At 50.4% G+C, this 26,370-nt stretch overlaps 1 protein-coding gene across 2 annotated transcripts in view; it reads right to left on the reverse strand.

The window, feature by feature from the left end:
• Positions 1-26,370, reverse strand: part of LOC120672634 — a 36,513-nt gene that overhangs the window by 2,108 nt on the left and 8,035 nt on the right. For both annotated transcript variants that reach the window (XM_039953143.1, XM_039953142.1), the window contains one exon: positions 11-354. In XM_039953143.1, coding sequence (XP_039809077.1) covers positions 11-354 — 344 coding nt within the window. The remainder of the gene's footprint in view (positions 1-10; positions 355-26,370) is intronic.

Below are 26,370 nucleotides of genomic sequence, written 5' to 3' on the forward strand. Positions count from 1 at the left end.
AGGAACTTACAGTTAATTCTGCTTTTTCAGATTCTGAAATAGTCACCATGCATCTGGTTTCATCAAATGTGTTGCCACTATTCCTCAAAGCTGTTGCAATGTACTTCCAATTTTCTTTGTGGTACCTATAGTGACGGTCCACTTGATCAACGGTCACCCCCATAGCAAACTTCTTGTTTAACTCATTAGCACACAACATGAGATGTGCTTTCTTGAATTTAAATCCTATATGCTGTTTTTTCAAATACTCAATACACCGCTCTAGCATGTACTTTGATTGATCCTCATGCCAATTTAAGGACCTCTCACGAGAGGGTGCAACAGTATCAGCCTTAGCCTTCCCCTTGGCCATGGCTATTTCCCATACAAGGGATATTTAATTAAAATCATAGAATGTAAATTAGCAATAAAAGTTACATAATAGAGAACAACAGGCAACCTTGAATAATCAGGCTTCAATATATGTTGCACACATAGAATAGAAAGCATCACACTAATATATGTTCCATACATAGAATAGAAAGCATCACACTTATATATGTTACATACATAGAATAAAATCAACAAGAAGTAATTGCAAAGATAGTACAACATAATTTTCTGAACCTAGTCTAGAGTTGCTCCTACTTTATCTTCCCACATCCTTTGAGCCATGTCATCTCTTTTTCTAGCCCATGCCACATTTTCCTGGTGCATATCAGTACGATTTCTAATACTTCGAGGCAAGGTTGTGTACCAAGCAGCATCATCATAAACATAATCATCAGGACCATCCTGTAAGATCCAATTATGAAGAGCACAACAAGCCATCACAATTTTGACTTGTGTTTTCAAAGGGAAGAATGGCTGACTCTTGAAGATTTTGAAATGATTTTTCAGGGTACCAAATGCTCTTTCAACGGTTGTTCTAAGTGAGGAATGGCGATGATTGAATAATTCCTTTGGGTTCTGAGGCTCTCTGGTCCCCCTAAATTCTTTAAGGTGATATCGAGTACCACGGTGTCGTGGTGTGGCAAACCACAGCCGGGTGGCGGAATGCACCCGCCTAAGCCCAGAGGGAGAGTACTCGGGGGTTAGCTAGCGACTAGTTCGATCTTGCTCAAGAATGGGATGAACACAACAGGTTTAGAGTGGTTCGGGCCACCGGAACGTAATACCCTACATCCACCATGTGCTGTATTGCTCAAGACTGAAGAGTTCGCGCTGAGTCCAGCATGTCTGCGTGTATGCCCTTGAGAGCCTGTGGTGTACAGCGAGCGCTACCCTTTTATATCTCAAGGGAGGCGCGTACATGGCCGTTGGGTCCCCGACAGGTGGGCCCAACCGATGCAGTAACAGTAACATACTGTTGTCACACCCGGTTTTAAGGAGAAAACCGAATGCATATCTATATGTATGCCAGGATCAAGTTTCATACATATAGAGACATCATAAGTGAATAATCAGTAACAGTATCACGAAAAAGAGAAACTAAAACAATTAAAACACTATTAGAGTTATACAGCTTATCCTGGAAACGGAGGCTTCAAACTTCACAGGCAATCAACTGGGGGTTGCGTACGCCTAGAACTCAGCAACATCTTCAAAAGACTTTACAACAATTTTTTCTTCTGAGCAGCAGTAAGCAAGGGTGAGTACACTTATGGTTGGTACTCAGCAAGGCCACACGAAATAACCAGAATGTGATTTATATCCATCTTTAAGTTTATTAATCATGTGAGGGTCCAAGCCGCTCTTGACCGTGAGCACGGCTAACCGGTTAGCTTTAACTCTGCAGAGGTTGTACACTTTCACCACAATTCGCGTAAAAGTTCCGAAGAACTTTGAACCCAACCACGCATATGTGCTGATCAGGCACAATACCACACTTCCGAGGTGTGATTGCATAGGGACGCTACGAGGCCTTTACAAAGATTCCCTAACCCATGACAATCCGCTAAGGTTTCAAGCCAAAGCGGTCATAACACTGTCCTAATGAGGTGGTACCTTGCCAAAGGACCATTAAACAATACCAATTGCCCCAAGAGGACCGAGCTATATCCCGTCGATGCATCCCCTCTTGCCCTTTCGGTAAGACTGTCACAAGCTAGAGTCTCTAATTAATCAGCCAAGACCAGAGCCATATAGTATTGTGGTTGTACTGTTTTCTTGGGTGGTTCTCCATGTTCCAATTAAATCATATCATCTTGTAAATAAAGCATAGATAGAAGTATGGTTAGGGTCACTTGCCTTTCTCCAACGAAAAGCTACTCTTACTGCTCTTCAGCTTTTGCTCACTTGGAATTCTTGATCTTCAATCTTCAAACAGCGATCCTTCTACTCGGAGCAATCAACGAGCAACCATACAAAGCAAACAAAAAGATACAACTAAGAACAATACACCAAAACAAAGAAAGACTTTAAAAGAACGCACTAAAAGACATGGCTCATTGCTATGGATACGAGAGCTTAGGAAACACGGAAAACGGAACTAAAATGGCGATTCTATGAGATAAATGGTGAGTCAGGGATCTAGTTGCGATTAACTACGGACATGAAGGCTAACAGAAAAGATTTGTAAGACACAACAAAGTGTGCTCACAGAGGATAAAAAGGTTATAAAACTATTGCACATGTCACAAGGATCACGTGAGCGCAAGAATCGCTGAAAATGGAGTTGAAACGTGATAGATATGGCTAAAACAAGGTTTTAGGGACTTGTTTGCGATAGATTTAAACTTCAAAGGGCTAGCTCTAAAGAAACCAAGGACTAAAACAAAATTAAACCTAAACTACAGGGGCTAGCTTGCAAAACAACACAATGAGGATGGCGGGTCCTATTTTGGAGAAACTCAGGGGTTAAACCTTAAAAGAAAGGACTGGTTTGTAAATTCTTTTAACCTAGCATGGACCGCGGGTTGATTTGCATGAAACCGAGGGGTTCTTTTGCAAATATGCCATGGTTGACCGGTACTGGATCTGTTGACCTCGGGTCAGATCTAATCGGGGCCATTGGATTAGATCTGGACGACCAGGGCGATTTGGGACGAGCTAGGCGGCGGCGGGGTCGCCGGCGCAGGCCAAAACGGCCATCCAGGCAGGGTTTCGGCTCGGGCTTGGGTTAGGGAGCACGCGCACGATGCGGAGAACCCGATGGCGGGGTCGGTGTGACGCGCAAAGGCGGTGACGGGCGAGCGCAGCAGCGAAGCGGCGACGCGGCACTCCGGTGAGCAAAAATCGGGCGGAGCAGAGCGAGGGAGAGGGAGAAAATAGGACAGGGAGGTGCTTTACCACTCGGCGGAGCTACAGCGGCATCCAAACGTCGAAGAAGAGCAGCGGGGCTAAGGCTCCGCGGAGCTCCGAGCTCGAGCGGAGCTCTAATGGCGGCTGCAATTTAGGGCTAGGGTTTGCGAGGCGGCAGCTGCGACTAGGGGAGGCTAAAGGGGTCGTGCGGGCGCTATTTATAGGGCCCATAGGGGATCCTTGGCGTGCGGACCAAGGCGCGGCGTGGGGAGGTGTGTGGCGGCTAGACTTCCGGAGACCGCGTCGCCCACGGGGAGGAAGACGACCCCGACAGGCGGGGCCCGCTGTCGGCGGCAGAGAGGAGGGTGTAACACCCTAACTTAAACTTCAGCATTTTTTTAATAAATTTAATTGGCTTTATTTAAATTTCTAAGGTTTATTGTGTTTAGCCTTGCATTTAATCTAATTTTGTTTCACAAGTAATTAAAAATTTGTTTAGGTTTAAAAATTTATTGTGCATTCATGCTGGTGCATACTTTTAATTGGGTGTGGTTTGAATTCAAATTTATACTTGAATTCAAACTTTGTTTGAATTAGATTTAGAAAGGAAAAAGAAATGGAAAAGGAAAGGAACCCAAAAATTCAAACCCAAACCCCACACTAACCGGGCCCAACCCAACTCCTTCTCCCTTTCCCGCGCTTGGGCCGACCCAGCCTCTCCCCGCGGCCCACTTCCTTTCTCCCGAGCCCAGCCCAATCCGCCGGCCCAGCACGCTCGCTCAGCCGCGACACCAGGCCCACGCCAGCGCGCCCGCCTCTCACCCCGCACTCGCCCGGGCCCGCCTGCCAGCGTGCGCCCACTGCCCCGCCGCTCGCGCGCGTCGCCCCACTGACAGGCCGACCCCACGCGTCAGGGCCGTCCTCCTCCTCCCGCAACGCCCGCCCGCGACCCCCGCCTGGGATCTCGCCGGCCTTCCAAACCGGGCGCGCACGCCTAGGTTGGCCGCCGCCCTATAATTAGCACCCCAAGGACCCCCCCGCATCCTATTCCACTCCCCCGCATCCTATTCCACTAGCGCCGCCACCCCAAAGCCCTAGCCGCGCCGCCCGCGTTACCGGAGTCGGAGCAGAGAGCCTGCGCCGCCGGGGGCACGCACATCCGCCGCCGCTCCGCCTCCGCGAGTCGACGCCACGACTTCACCTTGGAGTCAGGAGCGCCGTCGACCCCTCCTTCCCCGTCCTCGGCCCCGCTGCGCACGGAATTCTTCGTGGAGGGGCGCCGCCGACCCACCCCTGCGCCGCCGCGATTTCCTCCTCGACGACCACCCTGCGCGCCGAATCCGCCGCCCCGCGCCCCTGGTGAGCACCAGCACAGTCTTCCCTACCGTTTGCGCTAGCTTGTAGGCCTTGTCGCGCACCCTAGGTCCTAGAACACCTCACGCCGGCGTTCCACCGCCGCCCACACCCCAGCCTCGCCGTGGCGAGCCCCCTGCAGGCCTCCCCGCCCCGCGCACGAGGCCCAGGTGGATTACGCATGCCGCGTACTCCATCCCAGGCCAAGATCGAGTCGAATCTAGCCCCGGACGGACAAGTTCGGCGTGCTCCGGCGAAGCTCCGCCGCGGAGCAAGGTTGCCGGTGTCCTGCGCCGCCGTCCCGCGCGCCCAGCCAGTCCTGGCCGTCCGATCCCTCACGGACGTCCGCGATTAGATCGTGCCACGTATAGATCTAAGCCGCCAGATCTGGATCCAATGGTCCTGATCTGAAGGTACCGGTTTGGCCTGGAAAACTTGCTAAAGAGCCCCTGTCCTTTTGGGTAATCAACCCGCGGTACACCTGAGTTTAAAACTAATTAGATTTATGTCCTGGATTTAACGCGCAGCACCCTGAACTTCTTTAAAATTGAACCCGCCGTCCACCCTTGGCAGCTTTACGTGTCAGACCCTGGATCTATAGTTTAATTACGTTTTAGTCCTCGGTTTTTGCAGAAAAGTCCCTGGAACCCCGTTTTTCTTACAAATAAGCCCCTAGAACTTGTTTTTAGCCTAGAAAATGTGTTTTAGCTCCGATTTTAGCGTTCTTTATATCCACGCGATCGTTGTAACGCGTAGAATAGCTTTAGACTAGTTTAGTGTGCTGTTTTTATGTATTGGTGTACTGTTTCTTAGTTTTTATTAGTGTTTGCTTGTATGCTTATTTTTGTGCATTGTTTTGGCCATGTGTTCGTGAGTAGACGTTGATCCATCTGAGGAGCCCCAGTACCAGTACCCGGAGCAGCCGTCTTCCGAGCACTTTGAGCAGCAGCCAGAGCAGTACGAGGAAGGCAAGTATAACATGAACAACCCACCACTTTTAAATACATTTTCATACTGCATTTTAATACTGTATGCCTATAAGGATTTCCTAGCCACTTTATATCCTTTATATATACCTTTGGGTTGCATTTTGGTTAGTTGTGCTAGGTGCCGCGCTATAACACACTCTGGTCCTTTTTAATTAAATTGATTAATGGTTTACTTGAATTTAATTCCGAGAGTGGCACTCTGTGTGGCTTGAGTGGCTCACTTCTCGTTAAAACTGGTTTTGTTAGAACATGGTTTAGGGGGCCAGCACGTTGTTACTGCCTGGTTGGCCACTCTCCATAAGGACCGGTTCATAGAGCGACAACCTGGGACAACAGCGCTACCACAAGGCTAGAATGGGATAGACTTGGCTTACTAATTAGGTCTTTTTGGTTTGGAGTAACTTACCTGCGGGGCAAGAGTAGTAAGCTTCAATTGTCCCTGCTCCTCCGGCTTGGTCTGTGCTTGGATTGCGCTCCTGTGCTTGTACCCCCGGAGGTGGGCCCCATCGTCGCTGACCTAACTCTCGCGGTTACGCCGTACCAACGAGATTCTTTGTAACGGCCTCGTAGTGAGTCGCTAGTCATCTCACCTAAGGAAGTGTGATGAACCTCTAGCGTAGCTCACGACTTGTGAGTAAAGATGTGCAACCTCTGCAGAGTGTAAAACTGGTATACTAGCCGTGCTCACGGTTATGAGCGGCCCAGATCCTCCTTTGGATTAGTGGGGTTAGCCCCTTCTGACGAGGGGGTGCCTCTCGGGGTTTACCGTGGTGGCTTGGTTTCGGTTTGGTTCTCAGTAGTTTCTTAATTAATTCTGATTAATTACTATGTAACTGGGTTAATGGTAACTCATCAACTTGTAGTAAATAGCTTTAATAAAATTTTGCCAAGATTAAAAGCTAATGCAGTTGAGTCAGCCAACCTTAGAGCCTCATAGTTTGTGTTATACTTGTTGAGTACAAGTTGTGTACTCACCCTTGCCTCTTCTCTACTTTTTCCTCTTGGCTACGCTACTGCTGCTCAGTTCCTGCCGACACGAGGGAGTTCGTCCAGCGCTACCAGGACTACGAGGACTTCTAGGCGTTCGTCTCCCAGTCGACGTCCCTGTGGCGCCCTGCTTCAGCTTCGGAGAGCTTTTATCGTATTTTTGTACTTCGCTTCCGCTGTATCAGACATTTTGTCATTAATGTAATAAATAACATTCGTATTCGCTTTAATATGTCTTTTTACGTGATATGTGCTATGATATACTGTTCATTCTGTTGTATATACGTGTGACTTGATCCTGGCACGTATATGATTGCTCGGTTTATGTTCTTTTATAAACCGGGTGTTACAGAGTGGTATCAGAGCCGTATCGACTGTAGGACGAAGCCTAGATAGAACTGGTCGAGTTTTAGGAGTTCTTCTCTCCAATCCTTGTCTGCTGAAACTATTTTACTATTATACCCCTTGAATTCTTTGACTTTTACCCGTCTTGCCTTGAATTCTCCCTCTGAAGAATAGTTTTCGTAGATTTTGGCCTGAATCAGTCATCTGACCACCATGAGTTAGCTAGGTGACCCTTTTATAATAATACGATAGCACGTTCTGCGACGCATTGTGTTAGTCGAGTCTTTTTGCTAAACTCGGCTAAGTCGTGAAAATTGTCTGCTTGTTATTATGCTACATGTTTGATTTGGATTTTTGAATGATTGCATAGCTTAGTAGTTTAAATTTGTTTAGAGAAAATCACTCAGATGCTAAAGTTAACTAATTAATAAAATGAGTTAGATCGTTGGGGGTAAAACAGTCAACTCTATCCTGTCTACTTTATCATGGATGAGTCTTTTTCCGCAAAGAGTTATCATATCCCTCTGAATTTATTCCTGCTATATCCTTACTCGTGAAATCTTTTGTCCAAAATCAGATGGTGAACACCAGGCGTGGTTCTGACCAGCAGGGGCAGAACAACCAGGGTCAGAACACCCAGGGGACCGGGATCCCGATACCGCCACCTTTGACTCCGGAGCAGTACTTCCAGCTCCAGATGCAGATGATGGCTACCCTGAACAACACCGTTCAGGCTCTTCAGCAGGCTCACACTCAGCCTCCGCCTCCTCCACCGCCGCAGCCTCGCGACAGGCGTGCTGAGTTCTTGAGGGGTCACCCACCGATGTTTTCTCACACGTCCGACCCTCTTCAGGCTGACGACTGGCTCCGTGCAGTGGAGCGTCAGCTGGACATCGCCCAGTGCGATGATCGTGAGCGCGTCTTGTACGCAGCAGGACAGCTGCGAGGGGCAGCTTTGGACTAGTGGGAGTCCCACCCAGTTCATGACCGCGAGTCTCTTACTTGGCTCCAGTTCAGGGAGCGTTTCCTCAGCCACAACGTCCCCGCGGGCGTTATGAAGATGAAGCAGAAGGAGTTCCTTGCACTGAAGCAGGTAACCTTAAATATAATCATTCAGCGGTTTCTTTTGAGCTAAAGCCCCTTATTCTATCCTTATGAATCTTGAGTTAATCTATCGATATCTATCTGTCTTTGTCAATTCAGGGGACTATGTCGGTCACGGAGTATCGTGATCGCTTTCTGCAGCTTGCTCGCTACGCCCCTGCCAATGTTGCGGATGACCGCAAGAAGCAGGAGCACTTCATGGAGGGCCTCGAGGACTACCTCCAGTACGCGCTGCTCAACCTCCGCTTCGACGACTTCAACCATCTGGTTGACAGCGCGCTCAACACTGAGCGCAAGCACCTGGAGATGGAGGACAAGAAGAGGAAGATTGTCCCCGTTGCTTCCGGCAGCAACACTCGTCCACGCCTCCAGCAGCCTCAGCAGTACCAGCAGCAGTACCGGCCTCCCCAGCAGTACCAGCAGAGGCCACCGCAGCAGTACCCGCCTCGACAGCAGCAGGTAGGTCAGGGCCCGAGGTTACCGGCACATCTGGCTCGTGCTCCACCAGCTCCACCGGCACCGCAGGCTCCACGTCCTGCAGCTCCTACCGGACAGCAGGCTCAGGGACTCCCTCGCACATGCTTTCACTGCGGCCAGCCGGGGCACTACGCCAACGCTTGCCCCCGAAAGGCGCAGGCGGGACAGCAGGGGCGCCCAGCTCAGCCCAGGGCGCCACTTCAGGGCAGGGTGAACCACGTGACGGCCGAGTCAGCGGCCGAGGCTCCCAACGTGGTTATTGGTACGTTCATGGTTAATTCATATCCAGCTACAGTGCTTTTCGATACTGGTGCTACGCATTCCTTCATTACTCAGTCTTTTGTCGAGCATCATGGTATTCATACTAGCACATTAAAGAGGTGCCTGTTAGTATCTTCACCGGGAGGACAGTTGATGTCTCACACTTACTGCCCGAGAGTCAGTGTTTCTTTGAGGGGAGTAGAGTTCTGTACTGATCTGATGGTGCTAGACACCAAGGGCATTGATGTCATTCTGGGAATGGAGACTCTGGCCAAGTGGGGAGTTCGGATAGATTGTGCTCAGAGGACAGTCTTGCTATCAGCTTCCAGTGGCCAAGAGGTTGTTATCAGTGCAGTAGAGCCTTCTGGATTTCTTCATCAGATGGAGGCTAGACCCACGGACGGTATTCGCGTGGTGTCTGAATTCCCGGATGTCTTTCCGGATGATCTGCCAGGTATGCCGCCTGAATGCGCCATTGAGTTTTGTATTGATCTCTTGCCTGGCACAGCTCCTATTGCAAAGCGGCCCTATCGCATGGCACCTATAGAGCATGAGGAAGTCAAGAAAACTATTGATGAGTTGCTAGCCAAGGGCTATATCCGTCGCAGCTTCTCTCCTTGGGCTTTCCCATTATTGCTGGTAGATAAGAAGGATGGCTCGAAGAGGATGTGTGTGGATTATCGGGAGCTGAATGTAGTTACTATCAAGAACAAGCATCCACTGCCCCGTATTGAGGATCTCTTCGATCTGCTTCGAGGTGCTCGTATATCCTCGAAGATTGATCTTCGTTCGGGTTATTTTCAGCTGAGGATCCGTCCTGGGGATATTCCGAAGACGGCATTCACCTGCAAGTACGGGTTATATGAGTATACAGTCATGTCCTTCGGCTTGACTAATGCCCCGGCTTACTTCATGCATCTGATGAACATGGTTTTCATGGACTATCTGGATGTCTTCGTGGTGATTTTCATTGATGATATTCTGATCTTCTCCAAGACAGAAGAAGAGCATGAGGAGCATCTGAGACTCGTATTGCAGAGATTGAGGGAGCATCAGCTGTATGCCAAGTTCAGCAAGTGCGAGTTCTGGATTGACGAGGTCCCATTCCTCGGTCATGTTATCTCTCAGGGAGGCATTGCTGTTGATCCAAGCAAGGTGAAGGATGTGCTAGAGTGGGAGACACCGCAGACAGTAAAGGAAGTCAGGTCTTTCTTGGGCTTAGCTGGATATTATCGGAGGTTCATTGAGAATTTCTCCAAGATCGCGAAGCCTTTGACTTCTTTGCTGGAGAAAAATGTAGCTTTCGTGTGGACTGATGAGCGTCAGAGGGCCTTTAATGAGCTGAAGAAAAGGTTGACTACTGCGCCAGTCCTGACTCTGCCAGACCAGACGAAGAGGTTCACGGTATATTGTGATGCTTCGAAGGATGGTCTTGGGTGTGTTCTGATGCAGGAGGGCAGAGTGATTGCTTATGCTTCACGGCAGTTACGTCGGCATGAGCTGAATTATCCTACCCATGATCTTGAGTTAGCCGCAGTGGTGCATGCTCTGAAGATTTGGAGGCATTACTTGTATGGGCAGCAGTGTGATATCTACACTGATCACAAGAGCCTCAAGTACATTTTCACGCAGAATGAGCTGAACATGCGGCAGAGAAGATGGCTAGAGTTGGTCAAGGACTATGACCTGGAGATTCACTATCATCCGGGCAAGGCCAATGTTGTAGCAGATGCTCTGAGTAGAAGAAGTTATGTCAACATGGCCGTGGCTTTCCAGATGCCTGCAGAGTTATGCGAGGAGTTCGAGCAGTTGAGTCTGGGCTTCTTGCATCATACCTCCAGTGCAGCATTTGAGGCAGTACCTACTCTAGAGTCAGAGATCAGGCAGCATCAGAAAGATGATGAGAAGCTGCAGGAGATTCGTGAGTTGCTCAAGAAGGGCAAGGCTCCTCATTTCAGAGAGGATGATCAGGGTACTTTGTGGTACAAGAACCGGATCTGCGTGCCTGATGTGCATGATCTCCGGAAGTTGATTCTGAGTGAGGCCCATGATACAGCTTACTCTATTCATCCGGGCAGCACGAAGATGTATTATGATCTGAAGGAACGTTTCTGGTGGTATGGGATGAAGCGTTCAGTGGCAGAGTACGTGGCTATTTGTGACACCTGTCAGCGTGTCAAGGCTGAGCATTAGAGGCCAGCAGGTCTATTGCAGCCTTTGAAGATTCCAGAGTGGAAATGGGAGGAAATCACTATGGACTTCATTGTTGGATTGCCTCGTACTCAGAAAGGGTACAACTCGATTTGGGTAGTAGTGGATCGATTGACGAAGGTTGCTCACTTCATTCCGGTGAACACTACTTACTCCGGTGCTAGACTTGCAGAGTTGTACATCTCTCGGATTGTCTGCTTACATGGTGTGCCTAAGAAGATCATATCTGACAGAGGGTCTCAGTTCACTTCTCGGTTCTGGGAGCAGCTTCATGATTCGTTGGATACGAAGCTGCGCTTCAGTACGGCTTATCACCCTCAGACAGATGGGCAGACAGAGAGAACCAACCAAGTGTTGGAGGATATGCTGAGAGCTTGTGCCATTCATTACGGTACTAGTTGGGATAAGTGCCTTTCATATGCTGAGTTCTCATATAACAACAGCTACCAGGCCAGTCTGAAGAAGTCCCCCTTCGAGGCATTGTATGGCAGAAAGTGCAGGACTCCTCTCTATTGGGATCAGATTGGCGAGAAGCAGCTCTTTGGCCCTGAGATCATAGATGATGCAGAGCAGATGGTTCAGGCTGTGCGAGAAAATCTGAGGATTGCACAGAGCAGACAGAAGAGCTATGCTGATGGCAAGCGGAGAGACCTGACCTTCAGTGTTGGTGATTATGTGTACCTGAAGGTGTCTCCGATGAGAGGAATCCGCAGATTCAATGTCAAAGGGAAGTTAGCACCTCGGTATGTGGGGCCATTCAAGGTGCTAGAGCGGAAAGGCGAAGTTGCTTATCGCCTGGAGTTACCTCTTAGTCTCTCGGGAGTTCATGATGTCTTCCATATATCTCAGCTGAAGAGGTGTCTGCGAGTACCCAAGGAGCAGGCACCCCTGGATGGAGTCGATGTGCAGGAAGATCTGACTTATACTGAGCATCCGGTGAAGATTCTGGAGACATCAGAGAGGGTTACTCGGAACAAGCGCATCAGGATGTACAGAGTTCAGTGGAGTCATCACAGTGAAGCTGAGGCTACATGGGAGCGAGAAGATGAGCTGAGGAAGACATATCCAGATCTCTTTATTAGCCAGCCCAGCTAAATCTCGGGGACAAGATTTTCTTTAGGGGGGTAGGGTCTGTAACACCCTAACTTAAACTTCAGCATTTTTTTAATAAATTTAATTGGCTTTATTTAAATTTCTAAGGTTTATTGTGTTTAGCCTTGCATTTTATCTAATTTTGTTTCACAAGTAATTAAAAATTTGTTTAGGTTTAAAAATTTATTGTGCATTCATGCTGGTGCATACTTTTAATTGGGTGTGGTTTGAATTCAAATTTATATTTGAATTCAAACTTTGTTTGAATTAGATTTAGAAAGGAAAAAGAAATGGAAAAGGAAAGGAACCCAAAAATTCAAACCCAAACCCCACACTAACCGGGCCCAACCCAACTCCTTCTCCCTTTCCCGCGCTTGGGCCGACCCAGCCTCTCCCCGCGGCCCACTTCCTTTCTCCCGAGCCCAGCCCAATCCGCCGGCCCAGCACGCTCGCTCAGCCGCGACACCAGGCCCACGCCAGCGCGCCCGCCTCTCACCCCGCACTCGCCCGGGCCCGCCTGCCAGCGTGCGCCCACTGCCCCGCCGCTCGCGCGCGTCGCCCCACTGACAGGCCGACCCCACGCGTCAGGGCCGTCCTCCTCCTCCCGCAACGCCCGCCCGCGACCCCCGCCTGGGATCTCGCCGGCCTTCCAAACCGGGCGCGCACGCCTAGGTTGGCCGCCGCCCTATAATTAGCACCCCAAGGACCCCCCCGCATCCTATTCCACTAGCGCCGCCACCCCAAAGCCCTAGCCGCGCCGCCCGCGTTCCAGGAGTCGGAGCAGAGAGCCTGCGCCGCCGGGGGCACGCACATCCGCCGCCGCTCCGCCTCCGCGAGTCGACGCCACGACTTCACCTTGGAGTCAGGAGCGCTGTCGACCCCTCCTTCCCCGTCCTCGGCCCCGCTGCGCACGGAATTCTTCGTGGAGGGGCACCGCCGACCCACCCCTGCGCCGCCGCGATTTCCTCCTCGACGACCACCCTGCGCGCCGAATCCGCCGCCCCGCGCCCCTGGTGAGCACTAGCACAGTCTTCCCTACCATTTGCGCTAGCTTGTAGGCCTTGTCGTGCACCCTAGGTCCTAGAACACCTCACGCCGGCGTTCCACCGCCGCCCACACCCCAGCCTCGCCGTGGCGAGCCCCTTGCAGGCCTCCCCGCCCCGCGCACGAGGCCCAGGTGGATTACGCATGCCGCGTACTCCATCCCAGGCCAAGATCGAGTCGAATCTAGCCCCGGACGGATAAGTTCGGCGTGCTCCGGTGAAGCTCCACCGCGGAGCAAGGTTGCCGGTGTCCTGCGCCGCCGTCCCGCGCGCCCAGCCAGTCCTGGCTGTCCGATCCCTCACGGACGTCCGCGATTAGATCGTGCCACGTATAGATCTAAGCCGCCAGATCTGGATCCAACGGTCCTGATCTGAAGGTACCGGTTCGGCCTGGAAAACTTGCTAAAGAGCCCCTGTCCTTTTGGGTAATCAACCCGCGGTACACCTGAGTTTAAAACTAATTAGATTTAAGTCCTGGATTTAACGCGCAGCCCCCTGAACTTCTTTAAAATTGAACCCGCCGTCCACCCTTGGCAGCTTTACGTGTCAGACCCTGGATCTATAGTTTAATTACATTTTAGTCCTCGGTTTTTGCAGAAAAGTCCCTGGAACCCTGTTTTTCTTACAAATAAGCCCCTAGAACTTGTTTTTAGCCTAGAAAATGCGTTTTAGCTCCGATTTTAGCGTTCTTTATATCCACACGATTGTTGTAACGCGTAGAATAGCTTTAGACTAGTTTAGTGTACTGTTTTTATGTATTGGTGTACTGTTTCTTAGTTTTTATTAGTGTTTGCTTGTATGCTTATTTTTGTGCATTGTTTTGGCCATGTGTTCGTGAGTAGACGTTGATCCATCTGAGGAGCCCCAGTACCAGTACCTGGAGCAGCCGTCTTCCGAGCACTTTGAGCAGCAGCCAGAGCAGTACGAGGAAGGCAAGTATAACATGAACAACCCACCACTTTTAAATACATTTTCATACTGCATTTTAATACTGTATGCCTATAAGGATTTCCTAGCCACTTTATATCCTTTATATATACCTTTGGGTTGCATTTTGGTTAGTTGTGCTAGGTGCCGCGCTATAACACACTCTGGTCCTTTTTAATTAAATTGATTAATGGTTTACTTGAATTTAATTCCGAGAGTGGCACTCTGTGTGGCTTGAGTGGCTCACTTCTCGTTAAAACTGGTTTTGTTAGAAACATGGTTTAGGGGGCCAGCACGGTGCTTACTGCCTAGTTGGCCACTCTCCATAAGGACCGGTTCATAGAGCGACAACCTGGGACAACAGCGCTACCACAAGGCTAGAATGGGATAGACTTGGCTTACTAATTAGGTCTTTTTGGTTTGGAGTAACTTACCTGCGGGGCAAGAGTAGTAAGCTTCAATGGTCCCTGCTCCTCCGGCTTGGTCTGTGCTTGGATTGCGCCCCTGTGCTTGTACCCCCGGAGGTGGGCCCCATCGTCACTGACCTAACTCTCGCGGTTACGCCGTACCAGCGAGATTCTTTGTAACGGCCTTGTAGTGAGTCGCTAGTCATCTCACCTAAGGAAGTGTGATGAACCTCTAGCGTAGCTCACGACTTGTGGGTAAAAATGCGCAACCTCTGCAGAGTGTAAAACTGGTATACTAGCCGTGCTCACGGTTATGAGCGGCCCAAATCCTCCTTTTGATTAGTGGGGTTAGCCCCTTTCGACGAGGGGGTGCCTCTCGGGGTTTACCGTGGTGGCTTGGTTTCGGTTTGGTTCTCAGTAGTTTCTAATTCTGATTAATTACTATGTAACTGGGTTAATGGTAACTCATCAACTTGTAGTAAATAGCTTTAATAAAATTTTGCCAAGATTAAAAGCTAATGCAGTTGAGTCAGCCAACCTTAGAGCCTCATAGTTTGTGTTATACTTGTTGAGTACAAGTTGTGTACTCACCCTTGCCTCTTCTCTACTTTTTCCTCTTGGCTACGCTACTGCTGCTCAGTTCCTGCCGACACGAGGGAGTTCGTCCAGCGCTACCAGGACTACGAGGACTTCTAGGCGTTCGTCTCCCAGTCGACGTCCCTATGGCGCCCTGCTTCAGCTTCGGAGAGCTTTTATCGTATTTTTGTACTTCGCTTCCGCTGTATCAGACATTTTTGTCATTAATGTAATAAATAACATTCGTATTCGCTTTAATATGTCTTTTTACATGATATGTGCTATGATATACTGTTCATTCTGTTGTATATACGTGTGACTTGATCCTGGCACGTATATGATTGCTCGGTTTATGTTCTTTTATAAACCGGGTGTTACAGAGGGGGCGCCGATCTGGGCCGAGAGAGGGAAGTGGGCCGGCGGGAGGAGGTTTGGGCCGCGGGAGAAGAAAAAGAAAGGGAGAGGGAGGTGGGTTGGGCCAAAAGCTATAGGGAAGGAGAGAGAGGTTTTTTTTTCAACAACGAGATTCATACAATTCAATTCAAATTCAAATTCAGAGAATTCAAATTCAAATTGAACAACAAGCAATAAAACAATGCAAAGCGGTATGAGTGCAAAACAAACAAAACAACCTTGTTTAATTTTATAAAAACAAACAATCTTTATTTATTTTTACTAAATTCCCTGTAAAGAAAATAAATGTTGCGAAAATTTTAAAATCATGAGAAAATTGTTGTTTTATTTCTAATTTTAATCACATCCTGAAATTCAAAAATTTCAGGGTGTGACAGAACTACCCCCTTAAAAGGAATCTCGTCCTGAGATTCACAAGGCTAGCAAGAGACAATGGTTTAGGTGGGTAGTATCCAACACATATTATCTTCCTTCTCGATCATTTCCTCTTACAATGTATACTTCTTAATTCCTGGTAACTCACACAAAACACTTCACGGATACTCTGTCCAATTACATTTTTTTTAAACTATCCATTTTTTTCCTCAGCTTCGTTGGCCCATCCTTCGTATCTTGATAAAGTGATTTGAAAAGAGCTTGATTGTTTCTTCTGGTTTGGGGTCTTGTATCACCTCTCAAGTCTTCATATACTTCTGTCATGGAGTTAATTATCATTTTCCTTTTCACACCAACTGGCAAGATGTCCATCTTCTCCACACTTGACGCAATATAATCCAAGATCACGGGATCTAGTCATTCTTATGCTTTGTTGGACATCCATTGGCATAGTGCCCTTCTTTACTACATACAGAACTCATTCTCTTAGCATACCCATCCTGGCTTCATCGCTTTGTGGAACATCTGTTGGCATAGTAGCCCTTTTCACCACATTTAAAGCACACTATTCTTTTAACACGTCCATCCCGACTAGTTTTCTGCTCCTCCACAACTCTTGGTGGAATGGGTTGTACATCAGGATCCTTTTTGGCGGAGGGGTCACATGGAGGTTGAACAACTTTTGGCTGTGGTTGATTGGAACTGAGTTGAGTACCGTTATCTGCCAATGGTTGTGGTAACTCCATCTTCTCTTGGCTTGTTTTACTAATTTGTTTCTTAGGCTGCTTGCTTCTTTTAAGCTGATATTCTTTGAAAGTGATAGTCCAATCCTCGAGATTTATAGTCGGATTTCTATCTTCAGCTTGAGTAACTCCTTCTAGGTTTGGAACGTGCATAGATAACTTTCTATTGATATCTAAATGATAACGTTGCCTTGCTTCTGCGGTCATTAAGCTATCTTCTTGTAGACACCGACGACCATAATGCTCACAACATTGGCACTTTTCTGAAGTCTTACTAATCTCATATTGTTCCTCTATCTGTGGCTTTGATGCTTCATAGTTTCTCTTACGCTTTTCATTGTTCTATGCTTCAGCTACTTGCCTCTCCACTGGTCCGGTGGGGAATTCTGCCTTGGTCATCTCCATGTCACCTGAGGTTGGTGTTTTAGACTGCAACCTTCCTTGTAACACTTGAGCCTGCATGGCTAATAGCTTCTCTTTATCAAACGGTGGCGGTAACAGAGCAGATGAGGCTGAATGGTTATCACCGATGGTTGTGTTGCAGTTCTTAGGGAATAAGGCTTGCTCTGGAATATGCTGCTGGATGTTTGCCATGATCGGAGCCATTGCTTGTAGCCTCTGAGTTTGTGCTGGAACGTTGAGGTCACCTTCATTGGCTCTATCTTCTGGATTTCTGTTGAGGCTCGCCATCTGGCTGGGTGGCAGGGATAAGGTTAGTAGAGAGAATAAATGATAAAGAAGATCGAATAGCAAGGTAAAGTCCATGATACATCTTCACCAACTTGTGGTGGTAATGATTGTTAAATGAAACAAGGTGGAGCGGAGAAAGACATGGGGGTAGCAAAAAGGAAAAGAGTATTCTTGACTTTAGCTTGCTTTCATTTGCCGACTGTTGCAGATGCTTGGAGATCTTTACTATTACTGTCAACCTTGAACTTCCTTCTTGACTTCTTTCAAAGGATTGGGTAGAAAGACGGAGGACAACAAGGAGGTGGGAGGTACAAATGAAGAACCCAGCTAAGCATCTGATGACATTGTAGGTAGAAGACCCACAATACACCAACAATCATTACAAAGAAGCGAATCAAACAAAGTCATAAAGACAAGCATCATCATGCAAACACCGAATTCCACCAGTCAACATAGTCAAAGACGATGCTAAACGTTGTTAATAGAGTTAGAAGGGATTATCCTAAGCTTGATTATATCTTCCAGCTTCGTCGTGGATGACACGTGCCTCCTTCAGCGTGTCCAGCGTTGACTCCACCTTCGTGATTGTAGTGGTAGTGAGAGTGTCATAACCTTGCTCAGGCTTCAGACTTGATTCTTTGGTGGCGCTCTGAATCCTTCATCCAACTTGAGCAGGATTGTGGGCAAGTGGTATGATTCCAATTGGTTCGACTTGACTCCTCAAGATGAACTAGTAGCTTCATTCTTCAGATGGCTTGCACAGGCATTAGGGTACGTGGCATGAAATATCTACACAATTTTGAATCAGAAAAGATACTTTGGAATTCAAGTCAAGAGATGAATCCAAAGCGATATTTATTCGGAAAGAAGAGGAGAGGCTCAAGGTAGAAAACTAGATAAAATAAAGAAAAGAAGGATATATCAACAAAGATAAATTTTTAAGAAAATCAAGGAGTGTCCAGGGGAGAGAAGAATAAACGGAAGGATTGAGGGTGTTGAGAAACAACAAAGGGTAATTGACCAAGAATTGATTATCAAAGAGAAAATTTATCAAGAGGACAATAGAAAGTTTAAGATTTTTTTTACATTTGCAAACTAGAAAATGCAAATGATAAGATAGATAGGTGAGAAAAGATTGTCAAGGTTGATTGAGAAAAGAAAATAGTTAAGGAGAGAGAATATTCAATGAAGGGGGTCAAAGAACAAGCAGGAATAGATTTGATATCAAAAGAAACCTTAGAACATGGCCATTGCTATCTAGGCTTACATCCTACAGTCGATACAACTCTAATACCACTTCTGTCACACCTAGTTTTAAGGAGAAAACCGAATGCATATCTATATGTATGCCAGGATCAAGTTTCATACATATAGAGACATCATAAGTGAATAATCAGTAACAGTATCACGAAAAAGAGAAACTAAAATAATTAAAACACTATTAGAGTTATACAGCTTATCCTGGAAATGGAGGCTTCAAACTTCACAGGCAATCAACTGGGGGTTGCGTACGCCTAGAACTCAGCAACATCTTCAAAAGACTTCACAGCAACTTTTTCTTCTGAGCAGCAGTAAGCAAGGGTGTGTACACTTATGGTTGGTACTCAGCAAGGCCACAAGAAATAACCAGAATGTGATTTATATCCATCTTTAAGTTTATTAATCATGTGAGGGTCCAAGCCGCTCTTGACCGTGAGCACGGCTAACCGGTTAGCTTTAACTCTGCAGAGGTTGTACACTTTCACCACAATTCGCATAAAAGTTCCGAAGAACTTTGAACCCAACCACGCATATGTGCTGATCAGGCACAATACCACACTTCCGAGGTGTGATTGCATAGGGACGCTACGAGGCCTTTACAAAGATTCCCTAACCCATGACAATCCGCTAAGGTTTCAAGCCAAAGCGGTCATAACACTGTCCTAATGAGGTGGTACCTTGCCAAAGGACCATTAAACAATACCAATTGCCCCAAGAGGACCGAGCTATATCCCGTCGATGCATCCCCTCTTGCCCTTTCGGTAAGACTGTCACAAGCTAGAGTCTCTAATTAATCAGCCAAGACCAGAGCCATATAGTATTGTGGTTGTACTATTTTCTTGGGTGGTTCTACATGTTCCAATTAAATCATATCATCTTGTAAATAAAGCATAGATAGAAGTATGGTTAGGGTCGCTTGCCTTTCTCCAACGAAAAGCTACTCTTACTGCTCTTCAGCTTTTGCGATAGATTTAAACTTCCAAGGGCTAGCTCTAAAGAAACCAGGGACTAAAACAAAATTAAACCTAAACTACAGGGGCTAGCTTGCAAAACAACGCACTAAGGATGGCGGGTCCTATTTTGGAGAAACTCAGGGGTTAAACCATAAAAGAAATAACTGGTTTGTAAATTCTTTTCACCAAGCATGGACCACGGGTTGATTTGCATGAAACCGAGGGGTTCTTTTGCAAATATGCCACGGTTGACTGGTACTAGATCTGTTGACCTCGGGTCAGATCTAATCGGGGCCGTTGGATTAGATCTGGACGACCAGGGCAATTTGGGGCGGGGTAGCGGCGGCGCTGGGCGCGGCCGGCGGCACGCTAGGCGGCGGCGGGGTCGCCGGCGCAGGCCAAAACGGCCATCCGGACAGGGTTTCGGCTCGGGCTTGGGTTAGGGAGCACGCGCACGATGCGGAGAACCCGATGGCAGGGTGTGTGCGACGCGCAAAGGCGGTGACGGGCGAGCGCAGTGGCGGAGCGGCGACGCGGCACTCCGGCGAGCAAAAATCGGGCAGAGTAGAGCGAGGCAGAGGGAGAAAACAGGACAGGGAGGTGCTTTACCACTCGGCGGAGCCACAGCGGCGTCCAAACGTCGAAGAAGAGCAGCGGGGCGGCGGCTCCACGGTGCTCCGAGCTCGAGTGGAGCTCTAATGGCGGCGGTGATTTAGGGCTAGGGTTTGCGAGGCGGCGGCTGCGACTAGGAGAGGCTAAGGGGGTTGTGCGGGCGCTATTTATAGGGCCCGTAGGGGATCCTTGGTGTGCCGACCAAGGCGCGGCGTGGGGAGGCGTGTGGCGGCGGCCGGACTCCCGGAGTCCACGTCGCCCACGGGGAGGAAGATGACCCCGACAGGCAGGGCCCGCCTGTCGGCGGCAGAGAGGAGGAGGCATCGATCTGGGCCGAGAGAGGAAAGTGGGCCGGCGGGAGGGGGGTTTGGGCCGCGGGAGAAGAAAAAGAAAGGGAGAGGGAGGTGGGTTGGGCCAAAAGCGATAGGGAAGGAGGGAGAGGTTTTTTTTTCAACAACGAGATTCAAACAATTCAATTCAAATTCAAATTCAGAGAATTCAAATTCAAATTGAACAACAAGCAATAAAACAATGCAAAGCGGCATGAGTGCGAAACAAACAAAACAACCTTGTTTAATTTTATAAAAACAAACAATCTTTATTTATTTTTACTAAATTCCCTGTAAAGAAAATAAATGTTGCAAAAATTTTAAAATCATGAGAAAATTGTTGTTTTATTTCTAATTTTAATCACATCCTGAAATTCAAAAATTTCTGGGAGTGACAACTGTTCATACATTATGGCGTTGCAGGCGAAGGAGATCATACTCCTGGATTTCCTTGCCTGCTCCAGGAATCCCCCGTTCTGCATGTCCAAGCACTGTCTTGTCGGAGCGGCGCCAGACGTAGCTAGCGGCGTCGCCTGCCACGTAGCTGAACGGGCCGTGTAGCTTGCGGCGTAGCCGGCATGATGGAAAAGTGTCGTGCCGTCGTATCCAATTAATGCGGCAGAGGGGCTCTGCGCGGGTGCGGCACAGGCGGCTGCACTATGTACCTTGGTAATACGCGGTCCACAGTGAGGCCTGACAAAGGCTGCCGCGCGTGCCGCGGCGGCAGAGCACGCATCAACCACCCGCATTGAATGCGGTGGGTGGGCGAGTCTTCCAGCGGAAGACTCGCGCTCGAGCCTGTGCACGCGCCTGCGGGACACGTGGCGGCTCCGGACCCTCCAGGTGGTATGTTGGTTCTACCGTGTGGGAGGTCCGGACGGACGTGGGACGTCTCGGACCCCTATGGGGGGCCCGAGGCCTCGGCTGTCAGCTCGGAGCTTCCCTTCCTCAGGGACACGTGGCATCTCCGGACCCGTCCCCAAGCGGGGAGCGGGTCCGGGGCCGTTGGCCCGGTGAGGTAAGGGCCTGACCCGTGGGGCCCAGCTGCTCCGCCCTTCACCGCCCTTCACCGCGTGGTTACGGATAACTACGCGGGCCTTGCCTTGCTGCAGGTGAAGTGGGTATCCCTGCTACAGGGTACCGACACACGGTATGGGGGTAATACACCAGGCCTTGCTGCATATCCAGCATCAGCTAGAAAATATTTGCCTACATCATTGTTTTTTAATAGATAAATTAGTTAAGTATATAGGTGAAGTTTCAGATTGGAGGTATTAGGACATAATGGGCGTATTCCTACCTGGTGGTATGGTAAGACCATTAGGACGTGATAGAGCATCTTGAAGCACAAAAGAATCATGGGCTGAGCCCTCCCATCCGGCAAGAACATATATGAATCTTAGGTCAAAATCAACTGCTTCTAGCACAATTTGGGTGGTAATTCATTTTCTACCCCTAAATCGATCTTGCATATGGAAAGGTACACAGGCTGGTATATGTGTACCATCCAAGGCTCCTATGCATCCCTACGAACTCCTTCCTCAGTGCGTCGTCCCCCTCTGCGAGGACTCGCACCTGAGGACAGCGGTGCTGGCTACCCTGCCAACTCTCGACGACGGCGGGCTGCCCGCACGCCAGACCGGAGGCGACCCGAACCGTGGGCTCCGGATCCCTGGCATGTCCAGAGACCAAGCTATTCGGAGCGCTGCGGGGTCCGGCCCCACTACAAAGGGCAAGCAGGCCGTGACCTGGAGCACCGCCACCAGCGGTCCCAGCCAGCCCCGGAGCAGTTCTGGCACGTCGTCGGGAGATGCAGGCCGGCGCAGGTTACTCAGGGGTGACGGGACCTCACGGGACCGCGCCTCCACCATCACTACCGAGAGATAGCTCCCTCCGGCAGCAGCAGCAGCGGCCACGGAAGCAACAGCAGCAACAACAACGGGAGCAGCCGCAGGAGCAACAGCAGCAGCAACAGCAACAGCAGCCACGGAAGCAGCAGCGGCTGCAACAACAGGAGCAGCCGCAGGAGCAACAGCGGGAACAGTCCCGGGTTGCGCCACCATCGCCGCCCCGGGAGCAACGGCAACAACAGAAGCAGTCGTCGAGCCTCCGTGGTCGCTGGATACCCGGCGCTTCTGGGTTAGTGTTATTCTGCTCACTCCCCTTATTCTAGGTGCTCTGTTTTTTGCTGAAGGCTTCTTTTCCTTGTTGCCAGGGCTCCTCGTCCAACCAGTTCTTCCACCATCGCTGGCTCGTCGGCTGGTGCCCAGGCGACCCGGGCCTCGATGGTGACAGCGGGAGCGACAGCAGGCGCGAAAACAACAGGTTCGGCTATGCCCGATGCAGCGGCGGCGGATGTGCCAGTGCTGGGCGCAGCCGCACCCGACGCAGCGGCAGCGGAGGTGCCAGTGCTGGGCACAGCCGCACCGGATGCAGCGGCGGAGGCGCCAGTGCTGGGCGCAGCCGCACCCGACGCAGCAGTGGCGGAGGCGCCAGTGCTGGATGAAGCTACACCCGACGCAGTGGCCTCGAGCCCCCGGCTACGGCGACAGTTGCGCCGGCACCGGATTTGGCGGCGGCGAGTGCGACGGCAACCAGTGCTGCAGCGGCGAGCACAATGACTACCGAGGCCCCGATGCTTGCGCCGGAAGCTCCCACCTCCAGCTCCAGTCCTGTTGCAAAGGAGGAGTTGGAGGTGGTCTTTGGAAAGCGGCTCCTGCAGCTCCAACCCCCAGAGGAGGGAGCGACTCCCCTCCCCCAGGTGCTGGTCCAGGTCCGGCGGTCGATAGAGGAGACAACCTCTTCTACAGAGGCGGCCTTCTGGTGGGAGTGGGCTGCCCTGGAGAGCGAACACCAGCGCCTTTCCGACTAGCACACCCGCCTGGAGGCGCACACGAAGGCTGAAGCCTCCCATGCTGCGAAAGCTCGGTCCAAACTCAAGGCCGACCAAGAGGCCTACCGAGTCAACCTTCGGAAGGTGTTTGACCGGGAGTTCGTAGTATCGAGCCGGGAAAAATCCCTTGCGCAGCGGGAGGAGGCCTTTGCCCTGGAGGTTGTCAGCTTCGCGGCTCAGCGGTCCGAACTTGAGACTGGCCTCGCGGCACAACGGTTCGAGCTTGAGACTCGCAACCAGGGTCTCGAGGTCCGGAGGCAGGAGCTCGACAATCTCTCTGCAACTCTGCAGGGATGGTGCGAGCAACTGCAGGAGAGGGCCAGCAAGCTGGCTGTTGCCGAGGCGGAGCTGGAGGAGGACCGGAAGTCCCTCGACAAGCAGGAGTCCCTCACCGCCAACATGGAGAAGCTGCTTGGGCGCCAGCGCGACTCCCTTAAAAAGTAGAAGGAGTCGGCGGAGAAGAGGAAGGCTGAGCTCGAGGAGAGGTCCCGCGAGGTGGAAGCGGCCAAGGCAGCTCTGGACACCCGGGTGCACGAGGCGGTCCAGGAGGCGGTCCGGAAGCTCCAGGAGGACCAGCGCGCGGGGGCCCAGCAAATCGCTGAATGGGCGACCGAAGCGAGCTTAGTATTGGTGCCACTTGGAATGAGCCCAATCCAAGTGGCGGAGCCGCCAGCTTCGATAGCTGACGCCCTCACAGTGCTGAACTCCGCTTTGGATAGGCTCCGGCGTCTGGAGCCAGTCCTTGCTGGCCAGCTTGAAGCCGAGGACCAGGAGCTGATCCGAATGGTGGCGGAACACATCCTGACCTACCTCCGGAGCCACGACCCGGCCATCTCGCTGACGCCCGTGGTCGATGGCCCTGTAGCGGAGACGGAGGCTGCCGCTCGGGACAGCGTGGGGGAGGTCGTCGACTTCGTTGCCGCCTACTTCAAGCGGGAGCCTGCAAACCCTTGAGCTGGGCATTGTACTTTTTTCCTTTTACGTTATGTAACAAACATTGTACTATTTGAAAATTTTGAAATAGAAGAAAATTTCAACTTAGCTGTTTGTCAGTTGCTGGTTTGCGGTATGCAGCACCCCGGCGCCCTGGCCCCCTGGCGGATAGGTTCAGTTGTTTGGACCTATCTGCCACTCGAGCCGTAGAAAGATATTCCGGACCCCCGTATGAGATTGGGCGAGCGTCCTTGGGCATAGGTGTAGCATAGTTTGCAAGCCGAGCGAGCGTCTTGTTCCCTTCCCTGTAGCAGAAAGAACTACAGAGAGAAGAATCAACTTGCTTGAATGGTAGTAATGATACTGCAACCTAGCTGTTTGACGTATGCAAGATCGATCCTTGATGTCTGGCTCAAAGCGAATGCCCCGGCCCCCTGGGAGATAGACTCAGTTGTTTTGAGTCTGTCTACCACCGAGACTGAACCTCGATCTGCATGAAACCTTAAAGCGAATGCCAGGACCCCCTGGTAGGTAGGCTCAATGGTTTGAGGCTGGCTACCACCAGTCAAGGTTTAGCCTGTGTACCCCTTCAAAGTTACAGCTTAGTAGCAGGCCCGCGGAACCTATTCTGGACCGGCCCCCAGGCTCGCACGAGGTCTGGAGCTCCAGATGCATAGGTCCAGGCAATTCTGTGCTTGTTACAGAGTGGTGGAGTGTGTAGGCTTAAGGTGCGGAACCAGGCTAAGGTGCTACACAGGTCTCCGGACCACTCCAGGAAACAACACGATTTTTCTGGACCTGGCTCCAATGCTCCAGACCCTTCCTAGCAGTGGGTGAGGTCATTCTGTCGTACTCAATCCTTTGAGATATGGAGCTGGACCTGCCGTGTAGGACATAGGAAGCCAACTCTTGAGCTAGAACGAGGTCCGAGCCCCTAATTACCCAGCTCCAGGTACTAGAGCACTTGTTACAGGGCGGTGGAGTGTGTAGGCTTTGGGTACAGAACCGGCTAAGCGGCTACACAGGACTCCGGACCACCCCAAGAAACAAGCACTCCCTCTTCAGAGGAGGTCCCTAGGGGTCCGGACCCCCCTCCAGCAGCAAGAGGGTCCGGATCTGTACGACAGTCCAGCAACTCAATACAGATCTTAGTTGTAGCGACCAGAGTGGAAGCCCGCGCGGGGGCTAGAAAAGTAAAATCTCGAGAATTGAAATGCGAAATTAAATTTTGACACAGAGACAGAACTGGGAGAAAATCTTTCCTTTGCAACCTGATATACATGGCTTGCGCGATGGATGCCAGAGGCCGGGTTTACGAGGGCGGACCTCTACCGCTCTGGGCCGCGCGTTAATGCTAGTCGTTGGTGCGATGGATGGCAGAGGTCGGGTTTACGGGGGCGGACCCCAACCGCTCTGGGCCGCACGCTGACTCTATCTTATTACAAAGGAAAAATTCATTTCCCTGCTCTGCCTAAGTGTAAAACTTACGCAAATGCTCTATGTTCCATGGGTTGGGCAGCGGCGAACCATCTTCAGTGGCAAGGCGGACGCATCCGGGCCGGCACACCTCTGTGACCTTGAAGGGCCCCTCCCAGCTGGGGGAGAGTTTGTGGAGCCCTGTTCGGTTCAGAATCCACCTCAGGACGAGGTCACCAGCCCAGAGCTCCCTACTGTGCACGAACCGTTGATGATAGCGCCGGAGCGCCTGGTTGCAGCGTGCATTTCGAATTGCTGCTCGCCACCTTCATTCATCGACGAAGTCCACATCATCACACCGCTGCTGCTCCTGCATGGATTCGTCAGAAGCCCGGACCTGTGGTGAGCCCAGGTGAATTTCTGGGGGAAGGCATGCTTCAGCCCTGTAGACCAGGAAGAATGGAGTCTCCCCGGTGGCTCGGCTGGGTGTGGTCCGGTTACCCCATAGCACACACGGGAGCTCTTCAACCCATTTGGCACCAAGCTTCTTCAAGCAGTTGTAGGTCCAGGTCTTGAGTCCCCTGAGGATCTCTGCATTTGCTCTCTCAACCTGTCTATTGCTGCGGGGATGTGCCACGGACGCAAAGCATATCTGGATGCCGATGTCCTCGCAGTACTCTTGGAAGAGTCTGCATTTGAATTGGGTCCCGTTGTCCGCAATGATGTGGTTTGGGACGCCAAATCTGCACACAATGGAT

The sequence above is a fragment of the Panicum virgatum genome, chromosome 5N (assembly GCF_016808335.1).
Source record: "Panicum virgatum strain AP13 chromosome 5N, P.virgatum_v5, whole genome shotgun sequence".
NCBI lineage: Eukaryota > Viridiplantae > Streptophyta > Magnoliopsida > Poales > Poaceae > Panicum > Panicum virgatum.